The sequence below is a fragment of the Triturus cristatus genome, chromosome 4_2 (genome assembly GCF_964204655.1).
Source record: "Triturus cristatus chromosome 4_2, aTriCri1.1, whole genome shotgun sequence".
NCBI lineage: Eukaryota > Metazoa > Chordata > Amphibia > Caudata > Salamandridae > Triturus > Triturus cristatus.
The window spans coordinates 678,807,459-678,826,610 of NC_140586.1; the positions used below are offsets into that span (position 1 = coordinate 678,807,459).

General features: G+C 46.2%; 1 protein-coding gene across 4 annotated transcripts in view; it reads right to left on the minus strand.

The window, feature by feature from the left end:
• The window catches only part of MYSM1 (Myb like, SWIRM and MPN domains 1), a 298,882-nt gene that overhangs the window by 153,715 nt on the left and 126,015 nt on the right, over positions 1-19,152 (minus strand). For all 4 annotated transcript variants that reach the window (XM_085602494.1, XM_085602497.1, XM_085602495.1 and 1 more), the window contains 2 exons: positions 7,043-7,141; positions 3,658-4,418 (listed from right to left, as the gene is read on the minus strand). In XM_085602494.1, the coding sequence (XP_085458620.1) occupies positions 3,658-4,418; positions 7,043-7,141 (860 nt within the window). The remainder of the gene's footprint in view (positions 1-3,657; positions 4,419-7,042; positions 7,142-19,152) is intronic.

Sequence of the window (19,152 nt, forward strand, 5' to 3'; positions counted from 1 at the left end):
CTTGAGAGCAAAATCAAACAATGACGATAAGGGAAACATACAAATTTAAGAAAATACACCCATTTATGAGACTGCCTCTTCAAAGTGCCATCACCTCCTTAATCATCTCGTGAATCAAGAAAGTTTCACAACTCATGTAACTGCTGTTTAACGCTTGTTTCATCATATGAGGCCGCCACCTTGTCAATTGGACAAACTTCGGATCAAAAGACATTCCAGAGGTAGGAATGAGACCAGCCCTATGGGTCAATAGGGCTACAATTCAGACGAAGGTGCATATCTAGGGGACTTGCCAATGATCAGAGACAAGTCATGGGGTCTGTGGGATGGCTGGCGGCTTAAGTTCCCTAATAGGTATCCATAGAACTTTCATAGCGTTCAGACAGATTGCGCGCTCCTGTTAAATTTAATTTGATTGTGTTATAATTACACACTTTGACTGATAACATTTGAAGTGGCTTGTGGTTATACTCACTGATCTGTTCTTCTGAATCTTTCAGCCTGAGCCCCAGGCAACATGACTGGCGCTTCAGTGACTCACTGTGCAAGGCAGCTCAAATCGGCCCTGGGACAATTAATCAGCCTTAAGCGGTACAGGCTTCGGCCTGCCGCCGGCCAGTTGTCCACTGAGTCCTGGCCGCCGCTGCAACCCGGTCAGTGACTGTCATCCATGACGGTGACAATCCGTCACTGGCTGCAGCACTCCCCCTTGGCGGAGGAGCTTGAAATAATTAATTAGATGGCGGGGAGCAGTGCTGCCATAGCATAAATTTTGCCCAACAACGCAGGCAGTCGGCCGGTGTGAGCAGCAGTGCTCTATGAACCAGCCCAGCACCTAGATTAATTATTTGCTGCGGGCCAACTTCACAAAATGTAATTCAGGACCCCACCGTGTGCTCTGGCAACAGCAGGACGTCACGTCACGTGCCCCTTGCGGCGCCATAAAGTTGTGTCACAACCTGATAGGGTAGACTGGCCCAAGCTGTCTCAACAGTAGTGTGGCTCTCTCCGGTGGCAGTGCCATGACGTCAGGCTGCCTGAACTCAGAGCTGCAAGGCGCCGTGGGATTGGAATGTTGAAGATACATTGTAGCAACACGCTGCTGGGAGTGCCCCAAGCCTGTAAGAGCTGCGAAGGCCACAGGCGAGCACTCACTGCTGCCACACACACTCAGTTTGCAGCACTTCTGTGACAGGGCTGAGACGATGTATTATGCGTGACAAAGCATTTCAGTGAGGTGATACGAAGCACCACACTGAGATGCGTTAGTCGAACGCCTGATGCGTGGTACTTGGTAGGAGTGTAATTATCTCAGCAGTAGAATCCACTCACCATGTCTGGCCAGTTGGCTTGAAAATTGTCTCGCTCTGAAAAAAATCTACTCACCTTCACGAGTGGAGTGTAGATTTTGAGACCTGGTTAGGAAGATTCTACTACACACACCCTATACTCATTGCACTCTCCCACACACATATTCAAACTTCCTTATGTAGGCATGGCCCAACTACATACAGTTAGTATCAAGTTACTTCATGTTAAAAAATAACACACACAGAAAGTCACTGAAAAAAACAAAGGTTTCATTAATCTGTTGGGAGGGGGGGGGTGCCAAACCCCACTGCGGGTAGTGGAGAAGGATTTTAGTTCATGAAGGTTGATGAAGCAGGTCCGCGTATGTAAATTCAAAAAATAAAGGCTACTCATTAGATTGGGGAGCTTTTTGCTCCAGTCAACAATTTCAGGTGCACGGACATGAAGGTTAAGGTCGACCTTAACTTTGTAAAATATTTTGCAGTCACTACAGCAGGACACGGGCTCAGTCCACACATCAACATACCAACCGTCAAAACGTCAACACAACTACCAAATGTCAATACATCAAGCCAACAATTGTCTTAAGTCAACACAAGCAACATCAAAAACCACACACCCAGCATCATACACACCCAAAATCATACATCTACACAAACCTTATCAATCGCCAACACACCCACTAACAAGTCATCACAACGATCATCAAAACATCCATCTGACTCATCACTGGGCAACACATCCACCACCATATATCCAAACAAATAACTTCATATGTCAACATATCAGTCACAAAAACTAAAAAAATTATGAAAGTTAAAAGTTAAGGTGCTACTTTCACCTTGTGTCACACTAAGTCAATGTTGCTTTCACCCACCTTCAATTCTGCTCCACGTTAAAGCTTTCACTTAATTCATCAGCTTAAGCGGGTTATGCACTAGTAGCTCACCTATCAGACTCCCCCGTACTTCAAATTAAACCATGTTGCATACAGCCGTGCAATTAGTAGCATGCCACAGGAAACGTAACTACTTCACTAATATTTGAAGAGAACCATATCAACTCCAACTTCTGTCGCGCACTTCTTAAGATTTACCACATCATTGAAAGGTTCTCCATTTCAAATAATCCACTGTATTCTGAGTAAACTTTCTATTACTGCAACTACCACACCAGCCTAATCCATCATCCGTACTAGTACTAGGATTGTTACCTACTTGCATAACATAATGCCATATGTCTCCTTGTACCCAAGCAATCTGTCTGTAATTTGCTAAAATGTACTTGTTTCTCTCACGATCCCATCGTATTTTCTAATTGACAATTTCAAGCATTTGTAACTTAAAAGCTAAGTCTTCCACCTAAATAAAATAAGAAAAGGCTCTGTAATATGCAATATGTACATGGAAAGTATTGATCAACTCGGCAAAGCTTACAAAGTGTTTGCCAACTATCTCCATAACAATTTGGTAAGAGAGAAAATGGTGAAAGGCAGCTTATCACCAACATGCAAGAGCTGAATGCAAACTCGCTTGATTTGGTCTTTCACAGCTGGATGAGAAAGGCACCATCAGAATGTACATGATAATGATTTTGTTTAAAGGTTACTGAATTTGCTAGTTTATTTTCACACATCATAATACATACGTGGAGAATGCTTACACTGCGTTTTTTATTAAAATGTTCCATGCAGCCTGTGAACAATGGTTTTGCTCTAGTGTTGAGAATTGACTTATCCAGTTTTTGGTGCACAGAAGCTTCCCTCAATGAAAACCTCTGCCGATTGAAAATGGACAACCAAACGCTGGCCACTCAATGCCTATGCTCAGCAAAAAAAAAAAAACATGCAGTTAAGAACAGTTAGATGCACCCTGGCATAAAGGAACAGGGATCAGCTTAACACGCAGGTGCACAGCAACAGGAGCAGGGTTTGTTTTCTCTATTTTAAAAACTGCAATAGATGTACGAAATCATCTAATGTTAATATACATTACTTAACCGAAGTAGGATATGGAAGGCTTCCACTCCGAATTAAATTGTAAATATTTAGGAGACTGTAGGTTTTATCAGCTCTGCAGATAAAAAGGAGCACTAGTCAAAACCAGTATTTTATAAATGTATTTGTAAGTGAATTTATTTTTCAGAATAAGAGCAGACTGACCAATTTATTACCATGATTTACTAACAAGGATGCAGTGCTGCAAACTATCCAGCATCCAATGGGTTCAGTTAAAAATCACCAACTTCAATAGCATTAAAACTTGCAAATCTCTCACGCTCAATAGGGATACTAATTATACCAATCACACTATATTTCAAATATCATTACTTAAAAAGAACTCTCACCATTGTCCCAGAATATAGTTTCTAATCTTAAGGTAACGGTCTGGTGTTTTTGCCGGACGCCCTTCAAAGAACCCTGGAATGGCTTGCTTTTCTTCCTCCATGATGACATCTCTTTCAATTATCACTTCCTGATCGGGTGGTTTTAGCTCCTCCTCTTCCTCTTGACTATCTTCATCTAACTGACAAGAAGGAAGTAAAAGCAGATCGTCACCAACCAAGTCCTCTGCGTCTGAGCACTGGATAGCATTTGGTGATTTATTGGCAATTGCATCAGTCCCATGTTGATTCTGTTTATCACACATCACCGACTGTGTGGCGCAACTTATAGAGCATAAAGACTTTAAAGATTTAACTTCAACAAAGTTCTTGTTTTCTGCACAAAAGACATCCTTAGGAATTGTACATGGAGAGGTCCCCCTTACATCTGTCAGAGCAGGACATTCCTGATTGGTTACTGTAAGATTATGTTCTTCCACACGTTGATAAGCATGATCGCTAAGAGCTATTTCTTTTGTTGAAATATTATGAGTGTATGACGCATCATTATTTGAGGATTCTCCTGACAGCAGTGCATCTGTCTCATCCGTAATGTCTACTTCTTCATCATCTGACATTGTTTCAATTTTTACTGGGTTCAGGTTGGAATCAGAACATCCCACTAATTGTGCAGATATCCATGCAGGCTCCTCTTTGCTGTCCAAAAGGCAGTTGACATTGCTGTCATTACTCATTTCCTCTTTTCCAATTTCCTGAGTATTTACCTACAAGAGTAAATATACAATTAGTAAAGTAATTTCTCCTTACATTATTAGCTAAAACAAAATCCCTTAAAACATAGTATAAACAAAAACGTAGGGGCCACGGGCTCCCTTCCCCTGGCAGAGAACCACCATCCAAATTTAGAGATCAACAACAGACAGGTGGGGACCTCTTTGCCTTCAGATGAAACACGAGTGCATATTCTCCACTGAAGCAACTGAACTTTGCTGAGCGGGCACCCGGTTTGTTGCACCAGCTTGATAGAGGTTTTTAGTTTTCAAGAAACAAAATGCCAAAATCTGAGTTTACCGTTTAAAAACAAAAACCCCAATAGCTCTGAAACGCTGTAAGTTTTCTCTTTGCTCATCGGGGTGATTGTTTGAGTTTTTAGCCCGACAAATACTGTGGGCATGGAAATCAAGAGATGTTCACCTCGTCCTAAATGTGACAGGATGACTGCCTGGTTGCAAATGAGTCGAGTTAGAAGCAGGAGTGGGCGAAGTTCACGGAGTTCTACTCCCCAGAATTCAGTGGAGTTGAATGAAAACTCCGCGGAGTTCTGCTGGCACAGACTCCCAACCAAAAGAACCCCCCCCTTCAATCATGCATGGTCCGACACCGCAGCACGTCCTGCAGCCGCCATGAGCCTCGCTGATGTTTATTACGGGCCGCCAGAGCTGTTTGCGCCCTATCTACTTCAGCCTTCAGAGACATGGCTGGCAAAAAACGGCTAAATATCCTCTAGCTCTAGTGCAATTATCTGCCGCAAAGCTGTGTTGTGCCGCATTTCCTGAAGAAAGGCCTATGTGTAATGCAGGCCCAGTTTGAGGCGCTGATGAGGCTTGTAATTACTTTTTCACAACACTTTAACACAGTAACACAGTAACACAGTCTGTTACCACTTACCCTTGCTGCCTCTGAGTAATTGAACACCGTTCCACAGAACAGCAAGGATGGAGAAAGCAGAACAGAAGGCCAACATTAAACAAATACATTTGATGTGTCGTGAAACTCATGACATGGAGCGTGTGATAAGCGCTTGATAACAACTTTGATAGAACACACTTATTGCATAGGGTTGCACTGCTTAAGAGCAGATGGCATATTCTCTCACATTCCTGCATTGTGTTATGCCTCTCCTTAACTACTCTCTCACAGCCCACAACTCTCGGCAATTCATGCAGCTTCTGGCTCTCAGTCCCACTACCTGTGTTTCAGCCCTGCAAGTTCCGACTTCTCTGACCTCTCTCATGGCTGCTCAGGCCACTAGGCGCCGCGCCAAACAGGAAACAACTCCAAACAGCACAGCGTTATTCCACCTTTTAAGGAGGGTGATTTCAATTTGCCTGCATCACGCCAAAAAGGAGAAGGGAAGAATGCAGCCGGCGTTAGCAAACTTTCAAGAATCTAACTTGTTGCGCGCCTCCCGATTGGCTCTGAAAGTTTAAGGCTTGTGTTCCACAGAAGCACATCAGCACTACTAGAGTGCATTACGTGAACATAGAGATAGGAGCCCTATCAGGTGTAGAAATCTTGGGTCGGGCACTGGTAAACTCCGCTATGTGGTGGATGGTGAGTGTTTGCTGAACTCCGCACTCCAAACCGAGTGCGAAGTGGTTAAAACTCAACAAGCTCCGCCAGAGGAATGGAGTTTACCACCCAAACTAGTCGGAGGCTTCTGACAGCGAAGCCAGCGGAGGCTCTGCTTTCAGAAAACCTGCTGTTCATTCACCTCTAAATGTGGCAGGGCAAGTGGGAGTCTGGAGGGGTAGGAGCACGACCCATTTACAGCTGTTACCGCTCTGTCAAACTGTTAATAAGCCTTTATTCTTTTTAACACACATTTAAACACAACTTCCAGACACTAGTTACTTTTTTGACATGAGAGTATGTAACCCATTACCTTTAGAAGTTTGGCTTCAAATATTTCTTTTAAGGGGTAAACATAGCAATTTAAATTCTAAATGTGTGTATGGAGCGATCTGAGGCAATACAGATGGACGAGTGTACACCACACAAAACCAGCAACATAACAAAAGTCTTTGTTAGGTGAATATAACACATGTTGAGTTTAAAATACAGGTCGTTTAGTCAGAATCCTTCCTTCACTTGGAATTAGTGTGTCACTTAAATGAAAAGATGTATTTTTGCCTTAAAGGCTTTCATTACATTAGATCACATCAGATTAAGAGAAATCAATAAGATTTTCCACTGTGGCACCATGTTACACATGGCTTCAATCCGACTATTTAAGAGGAGACGTGCTATCTGATGCACAGTCATTACTTCCAATTTCTTTTTTTGGGAGTATGGTAGGTCTCTATTTCTTGTTGTGTAAGTACTCTGCTAATTTAGAGGAGTGAATCTATTTAGTATTCTTCTTAATTGATGCCCTGTTCCCAAATGTATTTAAAAACAAAAACTAGAATTTGCTAATTTCCTTTTTGAGAAACATATTAAACATTAATGTAACAATTCATATAACAGGTTCTTCAGTTCAACAAAAACTGAAGCATAGACAAGTGAACACTACATTTTCATATATACAGGCACAAATAGAAATATCAATCGCAATAACAAGAATTCTTCCTTCCTCATGCAATTAAGAATTAAGCACTTTACTTACTTTGTTTTTAAGGTAGTGTCGAGCAAAGCTCTTCACTTGAAAAACAGACCGACTTCCAACCATCTTAGCTATTCTTGTCCACCTTCTGCCAAATGTTGCCTAGGGTAGCAAAAATAAATTAAATCAATGCATTGCCAAGACTTCTGACGAACAGGTTTTTCAAACCACCCCACCGTAATTTAAAAAGTAATCTATAAAAGGCAGAGCAAATGAGAGTGGCCTGTAGTGTCACTTAGATTTCAGCCTTACTGATTCAGCGAATACACCCAGCAAGTAATTCCACTGCAGGAGTACACTGCAACAAGGGACACAGTCGTCCAAGGATTTGGTCACGGCTGAAAGGCAAGAAGCTTTTTTAAACAGTGTAAAATGTGCTATGGATTGGAACTCGTAAAAATTACCCGGCAATATTTACTTCAACAGCAGGGACACAAAGAACTCTTGTAGTGAGAGTTTGAAAATAAATATGATTTTTAGCAAGCAACCAGCATGGTTTACGTTATGATATCTTATTTTTTACCAACTGGAGCAGGTATTCTTCCAGTAGTATTAATTAGTTAGTTCTTGCCAGGATTTGTTGTCTCCAAGGACTCCTGTTATCGTAATTACAAATGTCATCAGAGGTGCTACAAATCACCAGTTTAAAAAAAAGCCAATATCATGCTTGTCCACACACAATTCACATGGAATGCAGTTAGTGCAACCTAACTCAATGCAACCAAACAACATCGCCAACTTAAACCTCTAAATAGGAAAACAAGAAATTCCTCCCACAATTTGCAAACAGTAGTCAAAACAGCAAAAAGTGTTCAATAGTTACAGCAACCAGTTTACAAATGAATAGCTGTAACTTTTTGTATGTACAAATTATAGGCGTAAACTTGATATAGAAAGCTTTTGGAAAAACTTGGTAAACGTAAAGTTCTCTGCAAAATCTCATTTGCATTAAGAAACACAATGGGCTACAATACACTGCAAGTTTATTGAAGTAAGCAAAATATTTATCTTTTTAGGGAGGACAAAGATTTTGAAATGCGCACAACCAAGTCAAGTTGGATAGCCAACAGGCAGGTCAAATATCAATCAGAATATTTTTGAAAATCTCATGATATGGCGTATTCACTGGGCATACCAGTAAATTAAAGGCCTAATAAATATCCTAACATTACACATATTGATTGTATTCCACCAGTCTTAGGTTATATATACTTTTGTACTTAAGGTATTTAAACTGGACAACTTTCTTCAAGAGTTTTCATGTGACTTCTGCAAAGTCCTTGTGGTACTCCGCATTGGACCTCTTTTGGTGCGGAAGTGAATGGAGGATGATCGGGTGCTCGCAGTGCATCCTGTAATGAAGGAGGCGATACACTGGAGGGTATCTTTCTGTATGCCTATGTTGTAGAGTCTGTTGAGGGTGTTGTGGGAGACGGTGTTGAAAGCCGCAGAGAGGTCGAGGAGGATCAGGGCGACAGTTTCTCCATGGTCAAGGAGTGTTCTGATGTAGCCTGTGGTGGCAATCAGAGCGGCCTCCGTGCTGTAGCAGGCACAGAATCCTGATTGAGAGGCGTCCAGTAGGTGGTCCTGTTTCAGGAATTCTGTGAGCTGCTGGTTGATGGCTTTCTTGAGTACTTTGAACGGGTAGGGGAGCAAGGAGATCATGTTTTAGTTTGTTGGGGTCGGCAGAGGCTTTCTTTAGGTGTCTGGTGTCTGTGTGTTTCCATCTGTCTGAGAAGGTTGCTGTAGAGATGGAGGTTTTGAGGATTCTAGTGAGTTGTGTGCTGATAGGGTTCATAGTGAGGTTGTAGAGGTGGTGGAGGCAGGGGGCAGTGGGCGTCCTGGAATGGATAGAAGAATTGATAGCTGAGGTGGTCAGGGCAGTGAGCAGTGACCAGTTGGTAACGGTTTGGTTGGTGTTACCTAGTTGCTTGAGGTCGTTAGAGTTGAGGGTTGGATGTTGAAATTGTTGTAGATATTGGTGATCTTGCTGTGGCAGTGTTGTGAGAGGGTGTCGCAGAGTTTTTGGGAGGGGTGGATGGTGTTCTCTATGGCTGTTGAGGTAGATAATATTCTTGACTATTGTGAAGAGTTTCTTTGTGAGGTTAGCTGCAGAGCCGATGTGGGTGGTGATGACTGCTTTCCTGGTTTCTTTGATATGCCAGTGATAGTTGCTGAAGGCAGTTTTGTGAGTCACTCTTTTGGCTGGGTTCTTGGTGGCATGCTAACATTCCAGTTTGTGGCAGTTGCGCTTGGGGGTCCTGAGTTCTGGAGTGTTCTTGTTGGAACTTGTAGGTTTCAGTGGGGCGACTCTGTTGGCGCTGTCAGTGATCCAGTCTGCGAAGTTCTAGACAGTCTGGTTGGGGTCTGGGGTTGGGAGGTGGGAAGGGCCTGTGACCACTGGGTTTCAGAAACCTTGCTCCAGCTGAGGTGGGGAGGATCCCCCACCCCACACCCACACCCACAGACCATGTACGAAAGCTCAGCATCCCTAGACTTCTCACTCACTGTGAGCCGCCAGGTCAATGCCATCTAATCATCCTGCTTCCACATGCTACGCCTGCACCGAAAGACCTTCAAGTGGATCCCCACCAAATCCAGAAAGACAGTCACTCACGCACTCATCAGCAGCAGAACCCCCTATGGCAATGCACTCTCTACCGGCACCCAGAAACTCGTCAAGAAACTGCAGAACATTCAGAACGCCTTGGTCAGACTCATACTCAACATACCCCACCCACAGCCACATCACCAGCCATTTGAAACACCTTCACTGGCTCCCAGTCAACAAGAGAGTCACCTTCAAGCTCCTCACACATGCCTACAAAGACCTACACGACACGGGACCTACGTACCTTAACCACCACCTCGCATTTAACACACCCACCAGAGACCTTTGCTCTGCCAAACTGGCCCTGGCCACCATCCCACATATCTCCAAGACCCCAGCCGGAGGAAGATCCTTCTCCTACGCACGGTAAAGACATGGAACACCCTGCTTTTCAACTTCAGGCAACCACTGTCCCTGCCTAAATTCAGGAAGGACCTCAAGATCTGGCTCTTTGACTGAACCACAGCACCTCTGATGGATCAGAACACTGCCCCTCCCTCACCCGCCAGAGCCTTGAAACCCTTACGGATGAATGGCCGCACTTTACGAGACACTTGATTGATTGAGATCTGATGGCTGGTGATGGTGGGATGGGGTTCGGTGATGGTGAAGTGTACAATGGTGTGGTCAGTCCAGGTGAGTTTTGTGGTGTGGCTGAATTTGATTCTGTTGCTGGAGGTGAAAATGGGGTCGAGTGTGTGTATGGCTTTTTGCGTGGGATCGTGACCAGTTGGGTGAGGTCAATATTGTTCAGGTTCTCCAGGAGGGTGATGGATTTGGCATAGTTGGTGTCATCAATGTAGAAGTTAAGGTCTCTGAGTAGGAAGTAGTGGTGAAAATAGATTGCTTGGGGTCCCGGGGGTCTGTAGGTGAGGAGTGCCTCTTTTGGTGGTCTTTGCGTCAGTTTGTAGTAGGAAGTTGAGTTGTACCATGAGAGGTGTGGTGTCGTTAGTGATGGTGCATCTGATGGTTTCCTTAAAGATTATGGCGATGCCTCCGCCTTGTTTTTAGGAGCGGTCTCCATGTATCATTTTGTAGCCTTCAGGAGAGGCAGCGATGTCTGAGTTTGAGGAGGGGTTGAGTCACATTTTGGTGATGAAGGCAATGTTGGTGGAGAGGGTGGTGATGGTGTCCCATATCCCTGTGGTGTGTTTGCTGAGTGAGCGGGTGTTGAGCAGGATACAGTGGAGTGGTTGCAGTGTTATTGGTCTTGTGGGCAGAAATAGTGTGGGACCTTTCATAGGTTGTGTCGCAGGAGAAGAGGCAGTGTCGGTAGGTGAAGGATTCTTTGGTGGATCGTGGGGAAGAGGAGACGCAGCTGTTGTTGTGGCATCCAGGGCGAGGACAGCAGGCTGCGCAGGGACAGCAGGTGGCACAGGGACAGCAGGCAGCAGGCTGAGCAGGAACAGCAGGTTGCACAGGGACAGCAGGCTGCGCAGGGACAGCAGGCTGCGCAGGGACAGCAGGCTGCGCAGGGACAGCAGGCTGCGCAGGGACAGCAGGCAGTGCAGGGGCAGGGACAGCAGGCAGCGCAGAGGCAGGGACAGCCGGCAGCTCAGGGACAGCCGGCAGCACGGGAGTAGGGAAAGCAGGCATCGTAGGGACAGCAGGGGGTGGTGGGACAGTGGGCAACGCAGGGACAGCCGGCAGCAGAGGAACAGCCGGCAACAGAGGGACAGCCAGCAGCAGAGGGACAGCCGGCAGCAGAGGGACAGCCGGCAATGCAGGGACAGCGCAGGTACAGAGGGCTGCCCAGAGACACCAGGCAACGCAGGGGCAGGAGGCAGTACATGGACAGCAGGCAGCACAGGGGCATGGACAGCAGGCAGCAATGGGGCAGGGACAGCAGGCAGCGCAGGGGCACAGACAGCAGGCAGCGCAGGGGCACAGACAGCAGGCAGCGCAGGGGCATAGACAGCAGGCAGCGCAGGGGCACAGACAGCAGGCAGCGCAGGGGCACAGACAGCAGGCAGCGCAGGGGCACAGACAGCGCAGAGGCACAGACAGCAGGCAGCGCAGGGGTACAGACAGCAGGCAGCGCAGGGGCATAGACAGCAGGCAGCGCAGGGGCACAGACAGCAGGCAGTGCAGGGGCACAGACAGCAGGCAGCGCAGGGGCACAGACAGCAGGCAGCGCAGGGGCACAGGCAGCGCAGGGGCACAAACAGCAGGCAGCGCAGGGGTACAGACAGCAGGCAGCGCAGGGGTACAGACAGCAGGCAGCGCAGGGGTACAGACAGCAGGCAGCGCAGGGGCACGGACAGTAGGCGGCACAGGGGCAGGGACAGCAGGCAGCGCAGGGACAGCAGGCGGCACAGGGACAGCAGGCGGCGCAGGGGTAGGGACAGCGCAGGGGCAGGGACAGCAATCAGTGCAGGGACAGCAGGCAGCACAGGGACAGCAGGCAGTACAGGGACAGCAGGCAGCACAGGGACAGCAGGCAAAGAAGGGGCAGCGACAGCAGACAAGACAAGGACAGCAAGTACGGCAGGGACAGCAGACAGCACAGGGGCACAGTACCTTAGCTAGGGGTCGGCGGGAAACTATGGCAGTCCTGCTCACAGTAGCAGAGGCTGCTGCTGAATTGTGGTTGCGCTGGGCAGGGTCAAGGTAGTCCCACGCTGCAGGAGGGGGTGCACTCTAAACAGGGGCCTATGACAGAACAGCGAGAAACTGCGGCAGTCCTGATCCCAGTACTGGAGGCTGCTGGGAGTTGCGGGTTTGCTGGGAAGGGTCAAGGTAGTCCCACGATGCGGGTGTCCTCTAAATAGGTGCCTGTGGCAGTAACACATGCATTCAAAATACCCTGCTCTCATCTAAAATATATCAGAGGTTAAAATGACAGAAATTATGTAAAATGTTGATGCACAGTCAGGGTCAGCTCCTCCATTGGAGTGGAGGAGCGTCGCCCCACTTTCGTGCCCCAAAGCCACAGAGATAAAAAAAAAAGGTAATCTATTGCCATTTTATTTATCATCATCCCATCCAGAAACGAGCATCAGGATGGGGCATGGCCTGCTTAGTGAGCACGGCGGCGCGGTGGACAGAGGGCTACCTCTTGAGAAAGCCAGCCACACATGCGCACTTTAAACCTTTCAACTCAGCTGTCTTAAGAAAGCTATGTTGAGAGCAAGTGCAGGCATCCAGCCCCCTCAGGAGCAGTGACAGAGGCCGCTCCCAACAATCAGGGCACTGCTCACATGCTGGTTAACAGCTCATGAGCAGGCCTGGATTGGTCGAGGGCGATTGCTGGGGCCTGAATTGCAGTCTCAACAGAAGACGTCGGAGGACGTCGTCTCTCAGGATCGGGAAGTGTTTTTCTTTTGTTTGCCTGACTCTCCACCCTCAGTAGATGCCAGCCGCCACTGATGGACATCTAAGATGGGCTGATCATGGTGGCAAATAAATATTAAAGCAAGAAAAGGGAACCTCTTTCACTACCAGATCAAACTACAGTAAGGAGTCATGAGGTTTTGTGTTGCCTCCAGGTACATTATATTTATAAAACACAAGCAGACTTGGGCTGAGGTCTGCAAGAAAACAATATGGCAATACTTTGAGAAGGAAAATTTGTGTCCAATAATTCCTTAGAGATGAAAATTGGCGGTTTAGCTCAGATTTATTGCCAACATAAAAAAAGAGCCTTTCAGCTAATCAACTCTATCTCAGGAAATCGCCAACACCTGTTTCATGATATTCAAGTCACTTCTTCAGGGCCAATCTTTAGTCTTTGAATAGTATGAAGTAACGTACAATATTGTCATATATTATACATTGATAGTAGGAAGAAAATCACACAAACGAAAGAGTGAAAGAACAAATATAATTCACATGTCAATTCAAAAAAGCAAAAACATAAAATATATTATACAAAAACACATGCCGGATCATGCCCGGATAACACATGCGTTATATAGAGAAGTGATCAATAAAGATATCAGTGGGGAATAATCCCTTTAACCTCTTCCTACCAAGGGAAATCATAAATGATATGTAAACGAGACAAAAAAAAACAAAGAGTAAAGTAAAAAGTGTTGAAATAAACCTCCAATAAGTGCAATAGGAAAAAGAAAATCTGTTCTACGGAAGATGAACAAAAAGCAACCCACCAAACCATCATTGCACTTTGTAGTGAAGCAAACGTTTCTTACAATAAAATCGAAAACCTAGTTTACAATTACTATCCGATTAATTACAGAATATGCAAGTGAATCCGTCAGCAACAATATATCCAATCTAAAAGTGAAAGAAAATTCAAACAAGCGTAAAAATAATGAGTGCAAACGCAATTTAAATTAGCATACGTGGAAAGTACTGGCAAAAAAGTAATTGTTTAATGCGCGATGCATTTCGAAATCCAATATGCAATGCATCAATAACTCTCAATATATTTTAATGCCTGAAACAAGTAAGACATAACTTGAGCTCTGACCCACTCTAATCTCGTTGTTACGAAAAGGACTCGAAAAATTATCAAAATACACTGCCAAGAACAAAGAAGTACCTTTCATGTCCATTACAGAGTGGCAGTTTTAAAGGAAGTTATTGAAATCCCGTACTAATTTGCACAACATTTCTTTACTAATAGTGCACTTAGCCAATGCCACTATACTAATAAAACAGCAACCAACATTTTGGGTGAAAACTTAAACACATGCCACTATTCTAAGAGGCCATCAACAACTGCAAGGCAACACCATATAACTTACTGGCTTGAAAACTGCTCTCAGTACGCTTTTCGTGTCAAGTGAACCTAATCGTTACAGAGCAAAAGCCCTCAACTGTTACGCGCTTAATGGAACACGCCCCTTGGTGCGTTACCCTATGACACAAGCACGTCCGCATGGCACTTCCAGCAACTAGTGCGCCCAACGTTATCAAGACTGTCATTTAACGAGCACCTACTATGCCGCCCATAAAGAGTTGGGGGTGGGGTACATTTCTGATCTGGTGGCCTATCTCCATTGTTGAGCTGGATTAGGATTTGGATTAATCCAGATCTGGATTTGAACCAGAAAATAGTTAAAGGCTATCTGTCCCTGGAGAGGGAAAATAGTATTCCCTTGTCATATCAAGACCTTAGCGAAAACGGGGCTGACCCGAATTGACCCGAATTATATATCTGTGATTTGTTTCTTGTGGTATTTTGTTGAGAATACCATGTTGTTTTTTTTTAACAATCTTTTTGATTTTCCAGGTCTGTCGTCGACATCCGTGGTTCCCACGGGAGTGTTCCGCCTTGTTGTTTTGTATTATTGTTGTTACATTTTGTTTATTAGTTTATTGTTTATATTAATAAAAAAATCAAGTTTGAAAATAGTTTATCGTTTATATATTTATTATTATAAAAAATAAAGTTTGAAAAAAAAATCAATAATGTTTTTGGTTAGCCAAGTTGGAGGGGGACCTGGAGCTGGGTGTTACGAATGATAAGTTGCATGTCCTCAGTCTTAAGCAGCTTGACTATAGAGCGTTGGTCACTGATGCTGCCAAAGTGATGAGTAGAGAGCAACAGGGGCGCTTATACGATGTGGGGGACAAGGCTGGAAAATTGATTGCATGGTTGGACAAAAAGGAGAGAGCGAGTCGAGTGGTGCTGGTTATTGAGAGAGCGGATGGCGTGCGTGTGACTGACCCTGTGGAAATTGTTGAATGTTTCGCGACTTATTTCCGCGACGTATATTCTCCAGTCTCGAATGGCCTTGAGGATGACTCTCATCTGTTGCTGAGAGATATAGTGTTGCCGTCTTTGTCAGAGGCGGATAGGGTACTGATGGATGCGACGTGGTCGCCTGATGAGATTGCTTTGGCTATTCGCTCGGTCGCTTCTGGCAAGGCCATGGGTCCCAATGGCCTTCCCATTGAACTGTATAAACTGCGCCCGGACAAGATGGCGCCTCATCTCTGCGACATGTTTCTTGAGGCACGTGACGTGGGCTCCCTCCCCTATGATCAGCGTCTCGCTACCATAGTTGTGATTCACAAGGAGGGGAAGCCGCGGGATCGGTGTATTTCTTACAGGCCCATCTCATTATTAAATGCTGAGCCTAAAATTCTTGCTAAGGTTTTAGCTAATCGTCTGGTTAGGGTCGTTGGCGACTTGATCCATCCGGACCAGTCCGGTTTCATACCTCACCGTAATACGGCTCTGAACCTGAGGCGTCTTCATGGAGTGCTCGCCAGAGCGGAGTACATACATGAACCGGCCGTTTTGGCGTCCTTGGATGCCACTATGGCGTTCGATACCCTAGAATGGCTGTATCTTTGGGCGGCGCTTGCGAAGTTTGATTTTGGCCCCGGGTTTATCGGTTGGGTGAAGTTGCTGTATAAGGAACCGTTGGCTCAGGTAGTTGTGAATGGCAGAGTGTCGGCACCCTTCGGGTTGGGAAGAGGCACGCGGCAGGGTTGTCCGCTGTCGCCCCTCCTCTTTGCACTTGCCTTGGAACCTCTGGCCGCCTGGTTACGATGGGAGCCCTCATTGCGCGGCATTAGGTGGACGCCTGAATTTGAGGACCGCATCTCTCTTTATGCGGACGACATCTCCCCGGCAGTCTTTGATAGTACTGGTCGATGTTCTGAACTCATTTGGTCGCAACTCCGGCTTGGTCATTAACTGGGCCAAGTCATGCGTCTATGTTCTCTCTGGGGATGCTCCTCTCCTTCCGCGTGGCTGCCCTATCCAGATTTCGCAGTCAGGGTTTAAATATTTGGGAGTGTTCATAACTTTGGACCCTGTGGCCCGTTATGAGCGGAACCTACTCCCCCCACTCCAACGACTGAGGGCCGACGTCTCGAGGTGGCGACGGCTTCCGCTTTCGCCGCTCGGACGCGCGGCGTTGTTTAAAATGATGTCGCTGCCACGATTCCTGTATGCACTGCAAAATACACTCGACGTCATACCGGCCCGCTATTTCCGTGAGGTGGAGAGCTTGCAGAGGCGGTTGTTTTGGGACGGGCGATCCCGAATCGCTCTCAAAGAATTAACACTCCCTTGGTATGATGGAGGTATTGCACTCCCCGATATCAAGCGATATTACTGGGCGTCCCAATTGGCGGCGGTGAACCACGGAATGTACGGGCCGGCCCTGAACCCGGCGTTCGAGATGGATAAAATGCTATTGCCTGGGGGGGATTATAATAGAGCACTTTATTCGAAGTCTCCTGGTGTGCAGTTGACAGGCCCAACAAAGATAGCGGTACGTGTGTGGCATGCTGCTAATGCTGCGATGGGTTGGAAGGACCGCCTGACTCGAGCGACTCCACTGTATGCTTCGGAAAAGCTGGGCTGTTTGTGGAAAACTAAAGGGTTTGAGAAATGGGATATGATTGGCATATGTAAGGTGAGTGACCTCTGGGTGAAAGGGGAGTTTAAAACGTTTGAAATGCTGAAAGCGGAATATAAGCTAAACGATAGGTCCGTCATGCGTTGCGCTCGGTTTTCCCTGATGCTACTGCTATCCCGGAAAATTCCCCGCTGGAGGATAGGGTGCTCGATGGCTACGTGCCTGACAGCACAATCTCCTTTATCTATAAAAAGCTTATCAACGATCGGGCGGATCTGTTGACCCGCTTGAGGGAGATCTGGGTGGCTGACGGTTTGGAATTAGATGAGGACTGGGTTTCGGCAATAGCTTCCCCGCGGGAGGTGGCAATTCCAGCCCGCCTTCGGTTCGTACAACTAAAGATCCTCCATAGAGTGTATGTCACTGGTCCCCGCCTGAGGCGCATGGGTTTCTCCGTGGATGGGATGTGTAAGCGTGGCTGTGGTTCGCTGGGTACTTTCCTTCACGTTATATGGGAATGCCCTGAGGTGGCGCTCTTTTGGCGTCGGGTGCATGCGGTAATGGAAGAGGTCACTCACGTTGCTCTGCTTCCAGAAGCTAGGAGATACTTGCTGAACGTGTGGGAGCCAAACGATTATAATGTGGCACAGACGCGGTGGGCGACTTTGGGGAATATGGTGGCTAAACGTAATATTGCCCAGTTATGGGGTTCCCAGAGGCCGCCCACGGTCTCGGTGTGGAAGGAGAATATGGATTGGTGCATGTTTAGAGAAAAGACGGTGTATGTAGCGAGAGGCAAGCCGAGGAAATGGACTGGGGTGTATGGTCCGTGGAACGCTTATCGCGGAGACATCTGTGCCCCTCCTCTGGCTGTTGTATTGGATGCCTCTTTGTCCCCCTAGCCGAGCATTCCTCATCTGTTAGGTTACGAGTGAGTTACAGTTTGATTTTTCCTCTGTTCCCGTGCCCCCCTCCCTTCTTTGCCGCTGATTATTGATTCCCTACCCCGGGGAGCGCGTCCTGACATTTACAATGCCTATTGCCTTGCTTGTGTGTAATGTTTTTTAGTTTTAACTTGAAAACTGAAACCGTATTTAATATTGTCACTCAACTATTTCTTCTGCCTTCACTGGGAGCATGATGGACTGACGGGCTCCTCGGATTGACCAATCTGTATAACGGTGAATGATACGTCTCATGCTAATTAGCGGCCGGCCCAAGGGTTGTAGGCCCATGTCTGTAACTCCTTGAAGTCAAATAAAGGTTTCTTTCAAAAAAAAAAAAAAAAGAAAAAAATAATAATAATGTTTTTGGTTGTTCTCTTAACTGCTGTGTGACTCTTTCTTGTTCTTATTACTGTTATTTGATGGAGTCCACCATGGTGTTAAATTTTGGGGCACTTATCGCTGGAATACTGGTGATATCTGCAGTTTGCACTAACTTCTGAATAGTGTGTTAGATTTATCTCAACTTTACTTCCGTTAAAGTGCTGATAATGAAATGGAGAGTAGCCGTTCCCGTGCAAAAAGACATGAGGTGCACTGTTGCGATTTATTTTAAATACTAAAATCCTGTATTTTATTGCACTGAGGTATTGGCTGCACTTAGTGTACACACAAAATCTATTAAGAAATCTCATTGTATTTATATTGATTGGGAATAGTGCGTCAGGTGCTGGATCTTGATGAGATACACTGCTCAGTTCGTATATTGTTGTGCACACGAAAAAAATCACATCACAACTTTCACACCAATTGCAATGCGAAACAAATTCCGGCGATAAGACACGTTAGCACCAGGGATTTTACACCTGCTTTCTGCTGGTGTTAAGCAGGACAACTACCTGCACCATGAAAGGGAACACAGCCAAGAGCCACACCAGAACACCCACAGGTGCCATAGAGTCAATGAGAATGATACAGGGATACCCATGAGGGACAGAAGACTCATCGCAACAACTCCAGGACCGCCAATGCCCCCCAAACCCACATCTTAGTAAGTGTGTCCCTGTGGTCATTGTCTTAGCATGATAGGCACGAGCCCTGCAACATCACAGTGTGCTGTCACCTCAGCGTTGGCAGTGAGCCTGGATGTGTAGCTACGTACGCATCCTCCTGCATGCACAACTGGCGTGTGCTGGTCTGTTGTTCACAGGTCAGTGCAGGGGTGTGCCTATCCGGCAAGGGGAACGGGGTGTCTCGGACATGTCCGTGTACAGG